The sequence below is a fragment of the Rhododendron vialii genome, chromosome 12a (assembly GCF_030253575.1).
Source record: "Rhododendron vialii isolate Sample 1 chromosome 12a, ASM3025357v1".
Lineage (NCBI taxonomy): Eukaryota > Viridiplantae > Streptophyta > Magnoliopsida > Ericales > Ericaceae > Rhododendron > Rhododendron vialii.
The window spans coordinates 31,428,932-31,449,811 of NC_080568.1; the positions used below are offsets into that span (position 1 = coordinate 31,428,932).

Here is a 20,880-nt window from a genome sequence, read left to right on the forward strand (position 1 = left end):
GTACATGGGTTTAATAAACTAGTCTTTTTCAAAAACCCCATGGGATGAGGTACAAATATTTTATTATGCTAGTACTTGGTAGTCTTTAAAACCTAAGATTTTCCTAAGTACCATTTTATTATTTTATATTTGGGTTTTATACCCAATTGGATTAATTTATTGGAGAGTTGATCTTCCTAGAGTACAATACCCATTAGTTTATTGGAGACATGTGATTCTTATTTGGTCATTAGATTTGGAAAAATCTTGTACTTGTACCTTTCTTATTCTTTCTTGTAATATGTGTATATATATATATGTACTAGGAGAGAGAGAGAGAGAGAGAGAGAGAGAGAGAGAGAGAGAGAGAGAGAGAGAGAGAGAGGCCGAGAGAGAGGGAGAGGAGAGAGAGAGAGCCGAGAGAGGAGAGAGAGAGGGAGAGAGAGAGAGGAGATTTGATATGTACCATCCTTGATCTTTCTTCATCTTTTCAAATCCTTGGTGAATCTTTTTCCTAACCAAACTTAACTCCCCATTTGTACTTCCATATTTGTTTTATGACCAAATCTTGTACCATTGTCTCCTTCTTTCCAACAAATCTTCCATAAATCCCATCCTTGGTACAAACTAGCCATGCAAGCCTACCTTTTAGCCTAACCTAGCCATGCAAGCCTACCAAGTAGCCTTTGATCTTCCATGATTACATGACAAGTGTCAAAATTTGAAGTATGGAGAGAGAGGGTGGGGCCGGCCTTGAGAGAGAGGAGAGGGCCAAGGTTTTGCCTATAAATAGAACCATTCCCATGCCATTTCAACTCACACCTTCACCTAGCAACTTCTCTCTCTAGAAAAGTTGTGTTCTTTCTTTGTTCTTTCTTTAGTTCTTCCTTTGTTCTTGAGTTCTTCTTGAGTTCTTCAAGAAACTCAACCTAGGCCGCCACTAAACCGCCACCCGACCACCCTTCGATCCATAAAGTAGAGTAGTGTTAGTCAAGAAGAAGTTTCGAGAGAAACCATTCTCTTTCGAAGCTCCCGAAGGCATACCGTAGGAAGTTACTCCGTCCGACCACCGACTAACTTTCCGTAGCCGACTACCGCCAAGAAGTAAGGTAGAATCCCTTGTCCACTAACTCAATGTATAAGTAGAACCCCTTGCCCCTAACTCTACGTATAGAACCGTATGATAGAAAGTAGATTATCCTTAATGGATTCGAAAGATAGAACTTATCGTTTGTTTATAAGTATTTGTATTTTGATCTTTAAGATGATTAATGCATATATGGGTTGCTTGTATTAATTATGGTGTGATAAAGCATAAGTGATTTCACTCCAAAGACGTCCGTACATGTGGCGTTGTGCTTTGAATAAAGCATAAGTGATACACTCCAAGGGCGTCCGTACATGTGGCGTTATGCTATAAGTAGTGATTGAGCGTGATAATTGGATGATCTTGTTAGAGTGATTCATGCTTATTTTTGTCCTACCGCGGAGTCTTTGCATGTAACGAGACATGAGAATCGAGAAAGTAGAAATATGACACCTAGGGTGTGACTAATGAAAGGAAATGTTTTTTGAGGAAGGAAATATTTTGAAACAACATAATGACCGATTTCGGGTGGCATTATGTGAGTTGTGTGTGTGCGTGTGTAAAAGACGTGTTTTGAAAAGGTTTTGAATTTTCGAAAACCGCAATGTGGCCGGACGTGGTGGCCCATTGTGTGGTGTGTGTTGAAAAACCCAATGAGAACCCGGAGCGGCGGAATCATTGTGGGGATACTCGGGAACCCGGAGCGGTGGAATCGACGTTTTTAGATTTCGAAAACCCCAAATGGGAACCCGGAGCGGCGGAACCATTGTGGGATACTCGGGAACCCGGAGCGGCGGAATCGAGGGTTTTAAATTGTGTGCGTTCCCATGGAAACTCGGAGCGGCGGAACCATGGTGAGGTATAGCTTGGTTATCCGCGGTACGGAGCCAATGCAAATATTTTTGTGTGCCAATGGGAACCCGGGACAGCGGAACCATTGTGAGGATACTCGGGAGACCGGAACGGCGGAACCGAGGTTGGGTGTGTAGCTTGGTTGTCCGCGGTACGGAGCCAATGCAAATGATTTTTGAAAGGTTGGGTGTGTTTAAACAAAGTGGTTTTTGAAAGGTTGATTTGTAAATGAAAATGTTGACACAGTCTACAATGAGTCGCGTAGGAGAAACAAAGAAAATCTTGGACACCAACGATAGTTGATTAACGAATGTGGATGTGTCATTGTTAGCTGTGTATACATGTATCATGTGAAAATCGATGTTTGTTTAACCTGTTGTTTATAAGTTATGGGTTAGCGGGTATGGGATTACTCTGCTGAGCTTTGTAGCTCACGGTGTTGCCTTTTGGTGACCCTGACATATTATATTGGTGGCGACGCCGGTATAATGTGTCAGATTTTGTAGATGATCAGGGTAAGCAGATCACCGTGGAGGCTTTTGGAGCTGAGGAGCTGGCAAGAATGGAGGAGCAGGAGGAGCTGTAGTTAGGAACCCTAGAACCCCCCTCTATTTGTGTAAATATTGAACTCTTGTGGGAGTTTTATTGTAATAACGAGCCAGACTCCATTTGATTTTATGAATAAAATGTCCTTTTAACGTACCCAAAATTCGGGGCGTTCCAATGGCCACTACCCACAAGAATATCACCACCATCTAACTCTTTCAAGCTAGAGAACCAATCCCTATTGGGACACACATGACAGCCACAACCAGAATCCAAAATCCACTTCGACTCTATCGAGTGGCTAACAGGCATGAGACTCGCCAAAGCTTTCAAATCATCATCCTCGTCAGAAGCATAATTGGAATTGGAGTCCTTCTTCCTCCTTAAGACAGGACAATCCCTTTTCCAATGACCTTTGTTGTGACAGTAAGCACACTCGTCTTTTGCAATACCTGTTGTATTCGCAAAAGAGGGAACTTTACTCGATGGGAGCCGAGTCTTATTCCCTACAACCAAACCTTGACTGAATGTGTCCTGATGGGTCTGCTTATCTCTTAAACGATACTCATTATTAACTAGAGAATTTGACACATCCTCAAAACGAATTTCTTCCTTACCATATAACAAAGTAGTAACAAGGTGATCATACGAAGTAGGAAGAGAATTCAACAAAATCAAAGCCTTATCCTCGTCGAGAATATTGGCATCCAAATTCTGAAGATCAGCAAGTATTTTATTAAAATCAGACAAGTGCTCGTTCATAGAACTACCTGCACGGAACTGGAAACGAAAGAGCTTCTTCTTTAAGTAGAGGCGGTTCTCTACGCTCTTGGTCATGAACTTATCCTCGAGCTTCTTCCAAAGAACTTTCGCCTTCGTCTCCCGCATAACAAAATACTTTTGATCTTTTACGAGACATAGCCGAATGGAACCACACGCCTGACGATTAAACTTATCCCAATCCTTATCGCTCATGTCCTCCGGTTTGTCCTCCAAAGCAAAATCCAACCCTTGTTGAACCAAAACATCCAGAACTTCACACTGCCACATACCAAAGTTGTTCGTCCCATCAAAATTTTCAACTTCAAATTTAGCATTCGAAACCAAAGACCTCACCGCATAACCGGTGACGGGCCCGGGTGGTACCGATTTCTTGGACGACTCCTCAGACATCTTTAATCCAATTTTCCTAAATCACCAAACCAAAAATCCAAAGAATCAAGCGGAACAAATCGAAGCCTAGGTCAAAAACCTAAGCTCTGATACCAGTTTGTTGTGCGGAAGCCGAACAAACAGACGGTGATTATGAATATTTGAATCGAAGAAAAATAGATGAGTGAAGCAAACCAAACTAATCAAACCAGACGTGAGAGAAGGAGAGAGAAATCAAACAAAAGGAGAGAGAGACACACAGATATACGTGGTTCGGTCTTACTTTGGGATGTAAGCCTAGTCCACGGGCAGTCGATCGATGGCTTTACTAATCAAATACGAATGCTCAAAGAGCTACAAAGAAGAAGTCTGCAGAACTCTCCTACCAAAAGCCAAAACAAGGAGGCAACTCTCTCAAACCCTAATCAAATACCTAATATTTGCTCTCATACCAATAAAGAGGCATAACAAGTGTATTTATACCCAAAGATAAGTTGCCTAATAAGTCTTAACCATATTGGGTCTTTGAAGCCCCCCAAAAAACCCTAAAAATGAACTCCAAATGCGCAGATCCGTGTGCCCGCTGGTCCGGACCAAAAAATCAGAGAGCGATGATCAAATCTGGAACAATTGGTCGAAGTTCGTCCGGACTAAGTCAGGACGGGGTCCGGACGCCCAAAGGTGCCGAGGTTCGTCCGGACCAGACCACGGGCGAAAATAACAGATTGCTCCAGAAACCCGTAACAAACACTGGTCCGGACCACCAAGATCTTGGTCCGGACTAACCAAGCTGCGAACTCCAAAATCGAGCCGAAATTGAACACAGACGACAAAGTGAATGGCACACCAAATAAGCCCAAGAACTCCATTAATGGTGGTGGTAAAGAAAATGAGGTGCCCGGTAATGGGTTTTGTAATGCTGCAGCAGCCAAACAGACCCCTAATGGGAAGTCTTGTTTAAGGGATAGGGCATTGAAGCCATCTTCTTCGCAGCTGTGTATGTAGCAAAATGATCCTAATTGGACTTTTGGGTCAAAAAGTTTGGATCCAATTGAGTTTGAGACTGTGAATTCGGGTTATGTTTGGGATTATACGGATTCCGAGGCTGCTCCTGCTTCATCTTGGGCTACATTGCCAAATAGGTACTAGTTTTTTGTACCCATTTGAGGTTCAGTTATCTCTTTCTGCTTCATGGATGGAATCTTGAGAAATTGGTTGAATTTTCTATTGGGAGGTGTACTTGTGTAATAGTGAAAGAAGCGTCACCAGAAGGGCTAGCTGGGGGCACCCTCTACTCATTATATACAAGTGTAAGGTCCTTCTGCTTTCATATTTTTGTTGTTCTAGTGGATCTGTAGATATGTTTGAGAGCGAATGCTGGTTCGGACGCCTGAGTTATCGAAACAAAGATGTGTTTGATAATGATTTCGAAGGTTTCCCCAATTTTTTTAATTGTTGGTAATATTTACTGAGTCAAATTTTTACACAGAATGATCAATGTGGTTCAGGAACTTGATTAAACAACCGTAGCTTAAAAAACAAGCATTTAAATATTTGCTCCACAGTGAAAGTTTTCTTTCCATGTTCGTGGATGTACTCAAATCCGGACCATGTGAATCATTATCGTTTCGTCTGTTTGTTTTGCTTTCCTTCTGATTAGTTGCTGTGTTAGATTGATACCTGAATTGGCACGAAATGGGTCATACATAAACGTGCTAAAATGAATGCATTTGTCTGTTCAATCACATGTAATTACCCAGTGGAAGTTTACTTTGTTTGGTTTGGGTTTTGAGGGAGGTTTTTGGGGTAATGAGTGGATAGCGATAGATAGAGAAATGAGAGTAATAATTGAGGAGAAAACTTATTGGGGACCGTGCGGAGAGAGAAAAGGGCTGAGTCTCTAGACTCAAACCGAACACAGTTACGACATACTATACAATTGTTTCTAACTTTTTTGTTTTGGTAACCGAGGAACAACCCTGTAGCCGAGCCACTATTGGAACCGACTGCGTAATTCAAACCTCGGGGTAGACTAGCACAGCAACCCACCGCCATGGCCCCCCACTTAAATCATGATTTGTCTTCAGGGGGAATCGAACCCTGCTATGTTGCAAGAGCAGGTTCGCCTTCACCACGTTGACAACCTGTGGGTGGGAATTGTTTCTAACTTATTGTGAAATAGGAGAGTTAGTGTATTCTCCTCTTTAGATAGAGCATAGTGTCGTTCATCTTTACAGACGTGGTCGTTCTTGTGACATTAGAAATTCGACTGCTGAAACTAAAAGGGATGGGAATACAATGTAATTAGATTCGGCGTGGTTGTGGCCAAGGTTCTAAATACCGTTTCGGATAAGGTACCGGTTTGCTGTTGGTACAGTACGTACCGGTACCGGTCAGATACCGGGTACCGTTTCGGATTTAACGCTACTATCTTAATATATAGTTATAAACATATAATTTTCTGATACAATCCAATTTATCCTACATACCAGAAACAAAAACATAAAAAATTACACTTTGATAATATTTTCTATAGTCCATTCAAAAATACCAATATACTGTACAACTTAATTACCAATTTCCAACACACAGTATGTGATATTTTCAAATAAAAAGTTCCAACACATCAACAGTCGCTTACCCAATCACCAATCAGCCGATCACCAAAAGTCTGCGGCTTCCTCTCTCGAAAAATCAGAAGTTCTCGCTACTATATTCTCTCAAGAGATACAACCCTAGTCTGTTGTGGTTTTCTACTTTAAGCGTAACTTGTAAAACTATCCACTAACTCACAATATCCCTAAATTGTAGTTAATTAGTTAATTACGTATAAATCCAACTAACATAGACTAACTAATGAAATGAATAATTATACCTGTACCCTCGAACTAATAATAACACACATAGTAACTATATTGCGCAGAAAAGAAAATTGCTAATTAGGACCCACACCATAAAACTCCCAATTAATAAATGGCCAAAATAATTAATAAGACAAATCAAATTTCTAGGCCGTAACTTCCTTCCCCCCTTAAAATAAATTTCGTCCTCGAAATTGCATACTAACCTCATTCATACAAATGCGGATACTTCTCGTGCATTTCCTCATTACGCTCCCAAGTGGCTTCCTCAATCGCATGGCTGCGCCACAAAACTTTGACCAGTAGGATCGTTTTGTTGCGAAGCACTTTCTCCTTCGTATCAAGAATCTCAACGTATGGGTTGCTCATCATAGGTTAAATCATTCCGAACATGAAGTGGCTCATAATCAATAACATGGGACGGACTATGCACATACCTTCTCAACATCGACACATGAAAAACATTATAAACCTTAGCCAAATTAGGCGGCAACACCAAACGATAAGCCACCTTACCAATCCTTTCCAAAATCTCAAATGGCCCAATATAGCGAGGACTCAACTTTCCCTTTTTGCCAAAACGAATAACTCCCTTCCATGGGGACACCTTAAGAAACACCATATCTCCTACCCCAAACTCCAAATCCCTTCTACGATTATTCGCATAACTTTTCTGTCTACTCTGAGCTGTTACAGGTCTTTCGCGAATAGCGGCAATCTTTTGAGTCGCCTCCTCCACCAAGTCACGTCCTAAAATTCTCCTTTCACCAACCTCATACCAACAGATAGGGGATCTACACTTCCGTCCATACAAAGCCTCATAAGGAGCAACTCCCAAACTCGAATGGTAACTGTTATTGTACGCAAATTCTATCAATGGTAATTGATCATCCCAATTTCCTTTCCACTCTAAGCTACATGCTCTCAATAAATCTTCTAAAGTTTGAATAGTTCTCTCACTCCGACCATCAGTTTGTGGGTGGTACGCAGAGCTAAAAAGGAAACGAGTACCCATCGCAATGTCTCGACGAGAGGAAACGGAAAAGTAAATTTTTTTGTTTGTATCCTTTTTTTTTTTTGTTGCAAATATCCAATTTTAAGCTAAAAAAGTGGATATTTTGCAAAATATATTGGGTAAAAGTTAAATTTTTTGGGGTTTTCTGATTCATCTCGTCCAGACGAATTAATAATTCACAAAAATTTGGCGCAAAACTAACAAATGTGAATAATTCATTTACATCCTGTTTGTTCCCAAACGTAAAAATTGGACTAGGAACAACGAATAGTGCAGTTTTAGGCCTGATGCGGGCATGTCAGGACTGGATTACAGTACAAATTCGTATCAAGGCTTGGATGCCTCAAATTTAACTTCGTATTGAGCGGATTGTGTATGACCTAAGGGGTGAGGCCGTATGTTGTTCGTGGGTTGCCTTGTCGGGATAAGGACTTAGAATTTTTCAATCGTTGTTGAAAATAAAATGAAAAAGAAACAAGGTGCGATGAAATTAAAAGAACTTCATTAACGCTTTGTCCATTTCTTAGCAACCAGCATCTCATGCGGGTCTAGAGCCATTTTATATTGCGAGCCCATATTATAACGTTCGTTAAGAGATCTAACAGAATTTTTAATTTATGTGTTGATTGTGAGTTGCCTAACACGAAACCTTCTACTTCACCAAGGCTTGGGACCAGCTGGAAAAAAGATGAAGATGCTGCATGAAACAGACAAAAAGAAAGAGATTTATTGAGAATTAATTTTCACACTCTCTTTTTTATATCTACAGTCCTTCTTTTTTTTTTTTTTTTTTGTAACCTTTCACTTCTTAGAGCTCGTCGAGAATATGAATCACGTCAAAAATCACGTTGATTGGATATTGTTTGATATGATTTTGAAATGCATTCATTTTGAATAAAAAATAATTGTGCAATACTAGATTGCAACCCATTTGACATAATTATCCGAAGATAAATGCATTTCGATATCATATATGTTAGAATAAAACAAGAATGGGAAAAATGTGTATTGAATTGAATGAATCAAACTATACAACGGGTCATCTATTTATACAAAGGGAAGAGACCTAGTTATGGAAAGGAAATAATCCTAATTCATTAATTACAATCAAATCGTAATCACAGAAATCGTAATAATATCTATCGTAATCAAATCATGATATGATTACGATATTATTACGATACTCTAACAATATCAAACAATATCCGATCATTGTGGCGTGGTCAATATTCTCAACAAGCTCTAAAAAGTAAACAGTTTCAATCATTGTTGTGTGCCCGAAAAAGTCCCACAAATAATCCAAAACAGGACCGGACTGGTTAGAACTCACACTGGATAGGACCCGCCCTTGGATTTATATATGGAGTATAAAACAATAGCCATTGGTATTCCAACCGTTCAATTAAAATGGATGGATACGTAGATAGTTGTGATATAGTTTCGAGATACGAACTTGCACATGCGCGCATGGCCAGAACTTTGATATATATATGAATGACTAGCTTAATTCACCACTGTATGCCTGTAATTTTGGTCAAAGGCTTGCCTTAAAATATATTAATAAGGCGACAAGTACTTGTTCATCCTTAAGTCGTTCAACAATGTAACAAGGTCTGCTAGTGAGGTAGGGGATTTAGTCAAAATAAGGGTCGCTACGTGGATGAAAACTAAGTTCGACATCAAGATGTACTCGGTGGAGGAGTTTAAGAGCTTTTTAGGTGGAATCCGTAAACTAAAGCTCTAAGTTTGGCCTTATGGTGTTGTAACATCCAACTTTCGGTTGGATATCGATGCTCTCTTCTGTTTTTTCTCCTTTTTCCCTCTCGATGTACCCCGTTTTTATAAAATCGTTTTCGTTTGCCAGGAAAAAAAAAAAAAAAAGTCGTTCATTTAATTACGTACCCATGCATCTCGATCCATTCTGCTCCTCCTCTATTTCTATTTCTAACCTCCCTTTTACCTCATCAATCTGCTCAGAGAGAGAGAGAGAGATATGGGTGACACTGCTGTTGATTTTTTCTTGAAGACCTTGAAGCAGCTTATAACGAGCTCCAATCTCGATTTCCCAATAGACACGAAAGACCAACTTCAATATCTTGAGAAGGAGATAAAGTACCCGAGAGAGTTCCTCAAGATTACAGAGAAGAAACGCAACAAGCATTCAGAAGTGATGAAACTTGTGATGCAAATCAGAGACGTGGTTTCCGAGGTAGAAAACATTGTAGAACTATTCATGGTTCTTGTTTCCAAGGCTGATCACGCCTCTGATTCTCTTCTTGAACATCAGGATCACGTTGAAATTGTCAAAAAGAAGAGGTCAAGTGTCAAAGAGAAGATCAAGACTCTTATGGATGAGGTGAAACATTTTTACGAAGAGAATATGTATGACCCGAATGGAGTAGAAGTCAAAATACTCAAGCACTCTTCTCCAAAAAGTGAACATATCGGTACATATTTTTCAGTATTTTAAGATTGATCAATATATATTAATTCTACAAGTACTTGTTCATCTTTAAGTCTTTCATTTAACCATTCATCCCATTCAGCTCTTCCTCTATTTCTAGATTTCCATTACCTACGGCTGAAGAGAGAGACTTTGGATGCTGTTGTTTTTTTCTTAGAGACGTTGAAGCAGCTTATAACGAGCTCCAACCTCGATTTCCCGATAGACACGAAAGATCAACTTCAATCCCTTGAGAACGAGATAAAGTACCTGAGAGGGTTTCTCAAGTTTACAGAGAAGAAACGCAACGAGTATTCAGAAGTGATGAAACTTGTGATGTAGATCAGACACGTGGTATCCGAGGCAAAAAACATTGTAGAACTATTCATGGTTCTTATTTTCAAGGCTGATCACGCCTCTGATTCTCTTCGTGAACATCAGGATTTCCTTGAAGGTGTCAAAAAGAAGAGGTCAAGTGTCAAAGAGAAGATCAAGACTCTTACGGATGAGGTGAAACATATTTACGAAGAGAATATGTATGACCTGAATGGAGTAGAAGTCAAAAAACTCAAGCACTCTTCTTCAAAAAGTGAAGGTATTGGTACATATTTTTCAGTATTGTAAGATTCAAAATAGTTTAGTTTCTATAAAACTCACGAGGTGTTCTATGCTTTCAGTTTCAACTATGTCGGGCATGAGAATAATATCACATCTTTAATACAGAACAAATTTTGCAGATCGAGCAGCCCCTTTAATTGATTCCATCCCTTGCTAAAGCTGGAAGCCCTATTAAGACCAAATTAACTTTAATTAGGCCCAATCCACCAATTTACAAAACGCATATAATTTTTTTTTATTACATTTACTACCCCCATAACTTTTGACTTCTCCCTTGATTGTTACCCTTCCTTTTATTTCCATCAGGAGGATCAAGTTCATCAAGAGGGAAAAACACATCCAAAGTAGTAGAAGCGAATACGCTGGTCGGTTTCGAGGATGAGGTAAAGACATTAATGGGAAAGCTTCATGATAGTGGAGAGGGTGGACGGCTGGAGATTATATCAATCATTGGTGCTGGTGGAGGCGGCAAAACCACATTGGCCAGAGAAGTGTATAATTGTCCTTTGACGTTGCATAAGTTTGAAATTTGTGCATGGGCCAATATTTCTCAAGACTATAACAAGACCAAGAAGAGGGATTTGTTAATTATTATTCTCGAATCAGCTTCCCCAAAAAAACATGAAGATTACGGGGAGAGTAGTGAGGATAAGTTGGGAGAAATACTGTATAAATGCTTGCAGGGTAAAAAATTTCTCATTGTCACGGATGACATATGGGATATTGAGGCTTGGAATGATATCAAAAGATCATTCCCTAGGGAATGCAAAGGGAGCAAAGTGTTGTTAACTAGTCGATTACCTGTTCTACCAGATAGCGTCCCCTACGTCTCTCATTGGTTGACTCCCTTACCAAAAAGTTGCAGTTGGGAGTTATTACAAAAGAAGGTAATTGTTTTAAAAACAAAATTTTGTACGTAATATAACTAGAAATAGTGATTAAAACAAGTGCATCATTATATTGTTGTCATATGTTTCCAATTTATAATTTCTTTTCAAGTATTTCTATTTTGAAACATTTCTTATTCTTGTCATATAAATTCTTAAACTCCTATTACTTGGGTCAAGTGGTATGTAATTACAATTATAGACATCTAATATCGCCCATATATATCCAACAGGTATTCGGGAAGAAACAATGCCCACCAGAGTTGGTGGACATCGGTGAGCAAATCGCCGAAAAATGTGGAGGACTACCACTCGTGGTTGTCGCAATAGCTGGCATTTTGGCAAAGGAAGACAAGACACTCGGTGTGTGGGAGAAAGTTGCCAACAATTTAGGTCCAAGCATTGCAAAAAATCAAGAGGGTTGCTTGAAGATACTAGAACTTAGTTACAATCACCTGCCTCTTCATTTAAAAGCGTGTTTTCTTTACATTGGAGGACACCCCGAAGATTCTGAAATCCTCGTGCGCGAGTTGATATGGTTATGGATTGCAGAGGGATTTATTCAGCAAAGTGATGAGGGCAAAAGCTTAGAGACCATAGCACAAGATTACTTAATCGATCTTATTGATAGAAGTCTTGTAATGGTAGCAAAAAGAAAATCCCTTGGAGGAATTAAAGCATGCCGTATCCATGATCTTCTGCGTGAATTATGCTTGAAAAAAGCAAAGGAGGATAATTTTCTTGTGCAAAATTATGATGATGATTCTTTTTCACCTTCGGCTACAAACAAGCATCGTCGCATCTTCGTTGGCAATAAGTTCTTTCATAACTTTCCCCCAAGGCCTCATGTTCGAAACATTCGATCTTTCCTGTACCTCTCCTCCCCAAACTTCTTTGATTCATCGCTTAAACTGTATCTGTCATTCTTTGTTGAAAACTTCGAACTTCTCAGGGTGTTGCATTTTATCCCCGCTACAAGCCGAGGAGAAATAGGAATAGGAGATCTAGTTCATTTGAGATACTTAGCACTTACGTTACCAGCAGTAGAACCTTACCGTGCACTGAATTGTTTTCACTACCTCTCGAACCTAGAAACCCTTAACTTCCAAGTTTCTTTAGTGCACGACAGGATTTCGTTGCCTCGCGATATAGTTAAGATGGTTAAGTTGAGGCATCTATATAGTAAAAGGGGGACATTCGAATATCATCATGTTTCTAATTATGATGAAGAGGTGGGTAATATGTTGGATAGCTTACAGACCTTGCACCGAATGTGTTTTTGTGAGTATTGCCCACGTTTCTTGAAAAGGACTCCCAATCTAAGGAAGCTAGAACTTCATGGATATCAAGATCATTTTCTCATCGACCTAGAATTCTTAAAACGCCTTGAGATACTCTTTGTCTTCTCCAGAAGAATTAATGGGCTGAAGCTTCCTCCTACTCTTACGCGGCTAACTTTGATGAGTACGAGATTGAAGTGGGAGGAGCTGTCAATAATCCTTCAAACCCTGCCGAGCCTTGAGGTTCTCAAATTAATTGAGGACGCCTGTAGGGGACCAGTTTGGAACACAAGTGAACTTGAGGAGGGGTTCTCTCAACTCAAGTACTTGATACTTGGATTACTGAACATCAAGGAGTGGAATGCTTCCGAAGATCAATTTCCGAGACTTGAACTCTTAAAAATTTATGGGTGCGAAAAACTGGAACGGATCCCGATTGATTTTGCTAATCGAAACGAACTTCGCGAAATTAGGATATCGGATTGCCGTCCCTGTTTAGAGGAATCCGCTAGGGAGATTCAGGAAAAGCAAAGAAATACAAAAGGTGATGATGATTGCGTAAATACTGACTTCGACTATAATTATGCATCAGATACTCCAGCAGATGATGATGATGATGATTGGGGTCGGGGGCGATGAGTCGGGTCAGAAAGTGGGGCGTTGGGACTTGGAGGTGATTTTCAGTGGGGGTTGTGGAAATGGAGCCACGTATAACAAGTCTAAAAGGACAAGAACGCAAGTACTATCTTTGTTTGTTTGGAAACCTATTTTTTGGTTTTTCATTTTCAGATTTTTGAATTTTTGGTTTTTCAGATTATGCCCAGAATGTATTTTGAGTATGGTAGAGTGTTTAGGAGATTTGTGCTGAATGTATTTTGAAATTGTAGTAGTGTTTGGTAGATGATTGTTGAAAATGAATTATGGATTGCATTTTTACCATATTGACCTTTGTCCAACGGGTGTAAACATGCCACTTTTGCATTTTTTTATTATTTTAATTTATTATTCAATAGTCTGGTGTGTGTGAACAGATAAGGAATAATGGATAAGAGGAGGGAGGGGCAAAACAGGAAAAATGAAGGGAGGAATGTGGGTATTTTGGTAATTGACCACAAAATGGAAAAGGCCAATAATCCGAAAAACTCCTCCGAACCTGATTTTGGTTTTTTGCTTCTAAACCCAAAAACCCAAAATCCATTCTTCCACAATCCATTCTCAAAATGAGATGCCAAACACCCAAAATGGAAAAATGAGAATCCGAAAATGCAAAAATTCAGTCGCCAAACACCCCTATTCTCTAAGCAAGACTACGGCCACCGCATGGATTTCGTGGTGACCGTCCACCGCACGTCTATTAGGACCCACTTCGGGTCTAAAAAAATACAAAAAAATATTGATAAAATTTAAAATAATATTTTATGGGACACTGTAAAAAATAAGCTCCAACGGATATCGGTAGATATGTTTTTTGAATTTGTAGGGACGAAATTACAAAATTAAACAGTTTCGTTCCTACGAATTCCAAAAAACATACCTACCTATATCCGTTGGAGCTAATTTTTTACAGGATCCCATGAAATATTATTTTAAAATTTATGAATATTTTTTTTATATTTTTTTGGGGCTTGGAGTGGGTCCCGATAAACGCGCAGTGGATGTTCACCACATTTTCATGCAGTGTACCTAGACTTTCCGATTCGATATTTATGTTAGAAAGCATGAGTCGGGTTTTAATGTTGGGAAAATTTCAAAAAAGCCCCTAAACTTTCTGACAACTTGCAAAAAAACACCTGAACTTTCACTATTAACAAAAAAACACCTAAACTTAGCATTCCGTTAGCAATTAAACCCCTGCCGTCCAATTCCGTCAATTTTTAACGGATGGAGCTAACGAAAGGTGTTAACTTTTTATTTTTTTTTACTTTTTACATTCAAAAATTACTTTTAACTCTTTCTTTTTTTTATTGGTAAATAAATATGCAATAAAGTTCTTTTTTTTTCTTACTATTTATCAAAAATTACTTTAACTCTATTTTTTACTATTTACAAAAATAACTTTAACCACCATCTTTTTTGTTACTTTCAAATTTTACCTTTCCCCTTCTCTCTCTCTCTCTCTCTCTCTCTCTCTCTCTCTCTCTCTCCCTCTTTTTTTTTAGAACTTTAACCCCACTCCACCAATCAACTGCTAAAGCTCTAGCTCTAATTTTAGAAATTCAAAATTATTATTTTTTTTAGCATTCTTGTTTTTTATATTTTTTACTTCCAAAATTACTTTTAACTCTTTATTTTTAGTAGTAAATAAATATGAAATAAAGTTTTTTTTCTTACTATTTATCAAAAATTACTTTAACTCTAATCTTTACTATTTATAATAATAACTTTAACCCATTTTTACTATTTATTGCATATTTATTTATGACTAAAAAAAAGAATGAGTTAAAAGTAATTTTTGGAAGTAAAAGTAGTAAAAAAAAGAAAAGGTTACAAAGAGGAGGTTAAAAGAACTTTTGAATTTTTGAAATTGTGGCTAAGGCTTTGGCGGTTGGTTGTGGGGTTAATTGGTGGTGTGGAGTTGATTCTAATAAGAAAAAAAGGGAAGGGGGGGGGGGGGGGGGGGGGGGGGGGGAAGGAAAAATTTGAAAATAAAAAATAGGGTTAAAGTAATTTTCGATAAATAATAAGAAAAAAAGAACTTAATTGCATATTTATTTACCAATAAAAAAAGAAAGAGTTAAAAGTAATTTTTGAATGTAAAAAGTAAAAAAATAAAAAGTTAACACCTTCCGTTAGCTCCATCCGTTAAAAATTGACGGAATTGGACGGCAGGGGTTTAATTGCTAACGGAATGCTAAGTTTAGGTGTTTTTTTTGTTAATAGTGAAAGTTCAGGTGTTTTTTTGCAAGTTGTCAGAAAGTTCAGGGGCTTTTTTGAAATTTTCCCTTTAATGTTCATCAAAGGACCAAAATTTTGCCTTGTCTATTTTGACCTCCGTTTAGTTCGTTTATTGCCATAGCTGATTTGTCATTCAATTCCATGCTTCCATTCAATAGATCTATAAGAGCAAAGGATATGCACATTGCAACACCTTCTTCATCTACCCAATAGAGAAATCAAACAAGCATGCATTCTCTATTTATTTATTTTCATATAACTCAAGTGTACCGGGCCAGCTTCCGCGTACCTCAACTAATTTTGGGAGCCCAATTAAAATCGAAACAATGCTTCATACAGACGGCTCCAAAAGAATTGATAGCGCCCAAGAGGTTTCGAACCTGGAACCTTAGGGGGATTTGGGTCTCAAAACCAACCCCTCTCTCTCTCTCTCTCTCTCTCTCTCTCTTTGCGCACGGTCCCTAATAAACTCTCTCTCTCTCTCTCCCTTCACTCATTACCCAAAAAATTTCCATCAAAATTTGAGTTGAAGAAAGTCGTAAATCTCAAGCCTTGGCCGGTTGGCCCCCTAATTTTTTTAGGGGGAACAAACCCCCCTAATTTTTTTTTTAAATGTGTACTATGTTAGTGGGAAAGTGGAAAATTAGTTGATAGTGAAAGTAGCTACTCCCAAATGATCTTCTCTACAGGCTAGAGAGATGGGGCAGTTGTTACCCCGCTCCAACTTGACCTACCGCCACTAGGAGTCATTGCATTCCGTTAGCTACCTATAGCATATCTATAGAGAACACATCTATCTAGACAACACTCATCTCTGTCCTGCCTCGCGTGTTTGCTCCGGGAATTTTCCTAATTGGAGAGAGTAAATATTCAATCTATCTGGCTAGCAAGAGCATGAGTACTAAGGGATTTAAATTGTTGGGTCTATAACTGTTCAATTGGTCATTGGTTCTATCTCCAGCCCCTTGATCATATTCCACATCCTCCTACTTCTATACTTGGCTGCTTGCATTGCTTTTCTCGATCAAGCATTCCTGGGCTTAGCAAAGAGCTAGGGCAGTAGCATTATTATTATTATTTTTTGATAACTACGATTCCATTGAAAAGCCCCAACCAATCAAACAATGTCAAGGAGACTCTCCTGACTATACAACTATATATACTCCTTTCAAAGGAGAATTACAAACTATGAAGAAAAGGAAAAGAATTGATAACCTATACAAATCAAATCTAAAACCAACTCCTATCCAGAGAACACAACTACAACTTCAACCAAGCACCAATATCCATATGCACCACTCATCCTACTGCTGCAAAATATAGTGTTCAACTAGCCTCCAGTTAGCACACAGACCTTTATTTTCTGTGGAACCCTTCACCCTTCTCACAGAGCTAAGGAAGTCTCTTATAGAGCTCAGAATCTGCAGTACAACTTGATCACTAGCCATAGTTTTTTGTTGAAAAACTCTCAGATTTCTTTCCCTCCAAACAAAGTAAACAGTAGCAGCTAAAGAACATTTCAAAATTTCTCTCTTGAAACTATTGCCCTTAATAGATTGGATAAACCACTCCAACAAAGCAGCGAAGGTAATTGGTACTTCAGTAGAAGAAGACTTACTCCATACTCTAGCCCACACAGATGCAGAGTAAGAGCATTCAAAAAATAAATGTTGATATGTTTCCTTCTCACAGCCACACAAAGGACATATCTCATCCGCATGCACTCCCCATTGGTGCAATCTGTCACACCCCAAAATGGAAAGTGACCGGCCATGAACCACAAGACTGAAACTCGTAGAACATGCAGCCTAAAAATAAATTTGATCAAAAACCAAGGCATTAAACTAATAAACGGTAAATCATTTTTTTTTTAATTAAGAACAACTCCAACAAAATTAAGTTCAACAAAAAGTATGGGGCACAACCATCCCATGAACCAACCAATATCCAGTAATCCAACAATAATAAAAAAGGAGTCGTTATCTAACAGTTGTTTCAAATGCGGAAGCGATTTATTAAAATAAAACTAAGATGAGACACCCTAAGGAGGCCAAACCAAAAGAATCCCCGAGATGCCGCCAGAGTCCTTGCCTAACTCCCCAACTTGCCTGAAAAAGAAGTTGGAATAAATCCGTCAGCTGACGAGCTCAGTGAATAGCAAGTATCTATAATAAATAAAGTTGAAAGCGGGGATTAAAATATTTACCATTAAATCATAATTTGGCATACGAGGTGTCCAGCAGAATAATAAATTAATCAATAAAGCCTTTAACCAATGAACATTCTTAGTGGTGATCACAATAATAACTCCATCAACAATGGGGAACCACAATCAAACAGTACCATGGCCAGAATAAATCTCAACAAAATTGGATCCAATATCGAACTTAGAGTCACCAGGGTTGGCAGCCCGTGGTACTTTTCCCTAAGACGATCCGGCAAAAAAAAGCCGTTGAGCATTAGGGTCACCGGCCTAACACGGTCTTTTCCCCAATGGCCAGGGTCACCAACACGAGAAGGAATAAGTTCCCTGGACTTCCGAAATAAATGTTCCCATTAATATCCACCAAGTTCTCACCAAAAAGAATATTAACAATTGATCTCAGAAAATTCATCGCATGCCAATTCATAGAACAACTTATAAATAGTTTTGAGTCTCCGAATAGCATTCATATAAATTTCTGAAGGAAATACTTTTAAGGGACACAGGGATCTTTTGAAAATACATAACATACTTAACTACTCACCTGAGTCCAAAGCTAAAGCAATCGAACAACGCAAAAAGAGGCTAACCTGAACAAAATAATAAATCATGAAATGACCATCTATTCAAATATACACTACGTAATACAGAAAACTGCCTACTAGTACCATAAAATAAATAGAAAACTAGCCTAATCCTAATTACTACCCTTCAGTTAACACCAAAACTACAAAGCCCAATTCATGCCTCCAATTCCACGTGAAATTTAATTCACCCGAACCACCCTCCATGCACACGACACATCACCATCACCCTAAGCACAAATCTTGACACCTGCTCACACCCACATCTCCCACAATATCTACCACCGCTCCAATCAGTCAAATAGGATTAGAAGGAAAACCATTGGTGTCAAACCCGTGAACGACAAAGAATAATTAGGAACGGCAAAAACCCAATTAACCTCACAATAATACCATTGTCTTGTACCTTCCAAAAGTCCAGCCTTACCCCAATCCACGGGCGACAAACAATAGAAAAAGGTACAGGAATAAAGGGGTCAAAAATCTCTTACCCGATCACGAACCAGCCGAAGTCAAGCGTCCTTGCGGCTTCTCCTTTTCTCACATAAAGTTCTTTCAACTTCTTATCTCAGACGGTCTTTGGTACTTAACCTTTCTTGAGCAGCCAGCCAAACAATGAAAGCCCATCTCAGAACATTCTTAGAAAACCACACCACTTGTGTCCAGGCTGATAAAAATATTTTGTTCTCACAGCCACCCAAGCAGACCTAGCAGAGTAAAGTCCATTAGAACTAGGAAGCCAAAACACCAAATCATCAGTAGAACAATCAGGGTGGAAAGTTGCAAGAGTGTGGTGAATTATAGACTGAGTGATTCTATTTCTGGATCTGGGCCACCTCCAACGACCTTGATGAATGATAGAAGAGACTCTAGCATGCAGAGAAGTACCAAGGTTATAAACCACTTCATCACCAAATCTCTTCATCACCAAATCTTTTGTATAGCGGCCCCAAAGGATGCCAGTTATCAATCCAAAGGAAAGTAGACAAACCATTGCCCACTTTGTATTGGATTAATGGTATGCCAAGACTCCTAAGTCCAAATATCTTTCGTATAGTCCAAGAGGAGTCTCTAGGGGTATCCATATTCCACAAGCTCAGATTTTTGATGATGTAGGTATGCACCCATTTGACCCAGAGAGAATCAGCTTTCTTTGCAAAAGCCCAGAGATGCCTAAGCATGGTAACCTTATTCCACTCTTTAATCTTTCTTAAGCCAAGACCACCCTCCATCTTAGGCCTGCAAACATGCTCCCACTTCACCTTTGCCCCAATATGTCTCATCTTAGCTCCGGACCAAAGGAAGGCCATCAAGGAAGATTCAATTTCCTTGATAACCTTGCTAGGAATGATGAAAATAGAAGACCAATAAACTTGTATGGAAAAGAAGACAGAGTCAACGTAGCTCTTGCTTGTTACTCCTATTTGCATATGGTAGAAGCCTAATCAACTGCTCGGCTACCTCTTTAGCTCATCTGTTGTCAACGCTAGCTAGCAACTTACAATAAAATGACGCCATTGCCAACTGGTGAAGTGAAGCTCAATCTCTATTCATTAGTTCAACACTAAAACATAGGACTCAATCGGGATAAGGGATTGCCTCCCCAAGGTTTTTAAAAAAAATCAGATGTCCAAATTATTTTACACACTTAGGTTGAGTTCTGCTTAACTTTTAGGATTTTTTGGAAGTTGTCTTTATTCAACACTAAAACATAGGACTCGATCGGGATAAGGGGTTTTCTCATTTACAATGTATGTGGCTAGCAAGAGCATGACTATAAGGACTTTAAATTGTTGTCTATAACTTTTGAATTGGTCATTGGTTCTATCTCCAGCCCCTTCATATTCCACATCCTTGAAGTGGGAGGAGCTGTTAATAATCCACCAAACCGGAGGCATTGGGCTGAAGCTTCCTCTGACTCTTACTCGGCTAACTTTGAAATATACGTACTTGAAGTGGGAGGAGCTGTCAATAATCCTCCAAACCCTGCCGAGCCTTGAGGTTCTCAAATTATTAAACAAAGCCCGTAAGGGATCAGTTTGGAATACAATTGAACTTGAGGAGGGGTTCTCTCAACTCAAATACATGAGGTTAGAAGATATGGATATCTATCGAGGAGTGGAATGCTTCCGAAGATCAATTTCTGAGACTTGAGGTCTTAGTGATTAAATGGTGCTTTTTTTTATGCAACGGATTCCGATTGATTTTACTAATCTAAACGAACTTTGCGAAATTACGATAGAGCGTTGCCTTCCCTCTGCAGAGAAATCGCCCAGAGAGATTAAGGAAAAGCAAAGAAATAGAAGACGAGATGATGATTGCCTAAATATTACCTTCCTGGGTAACAGCTGAGGAACTCCTAATTAATTACAGAAAGATTTTATTTTTTTTCTTACTGATTAGGGCTACATTAAATGTCAGAAAGTGGGGCATTGCTGCTGCTGCTGCTACTATTTCTACCTCTTAGAATAGTAGATG

General features: G+C 39.0%; 2 protein-coding genes across 3 annotated transcripts in view; both read left to right on the forward strand.

Moving 5' to 3' along the window:
- The window catches only part of LOC131312049 (putative late blight resistance protein homolog R1B-16), a 104,773-nt gene that overhangs the window by 81,841 nt on the left and 2,052 nt on the right, over positions 1 to 20,880 (forward strand). The gene's annotated exons all lie outside the window — the stretch shown is intronic.
- Positions 8,912 to 20,880, forward strand: part of LOC131312048 (putative late blight resistance protein homolog R1B-8) — a 45,917-nt gene continuing 33,948 nt past the window's right edge. Inside the window, exons 1-2 of one of the 2 annotated variants that reach the window (XM_058339765.1) lie at positions 8,912 to 9,785; positions 10,404 to 10,530. In XM_058339765.1, coding sequence (XP_058195748.1) covers positions 9,486 to 9,785; positions 10,404 to 10,530 — 427 coding nt within the window. In that variant the 5' untranslated portion in view covers positions 8,912 to 9,485. Of the gene's footprint in view, positions 9,786 to 10,319; positions 10,531 to 20,880 lie in introns of those variants that run through there. The other variant, XM_058339767.1, reaches the window with a different exon arrangement.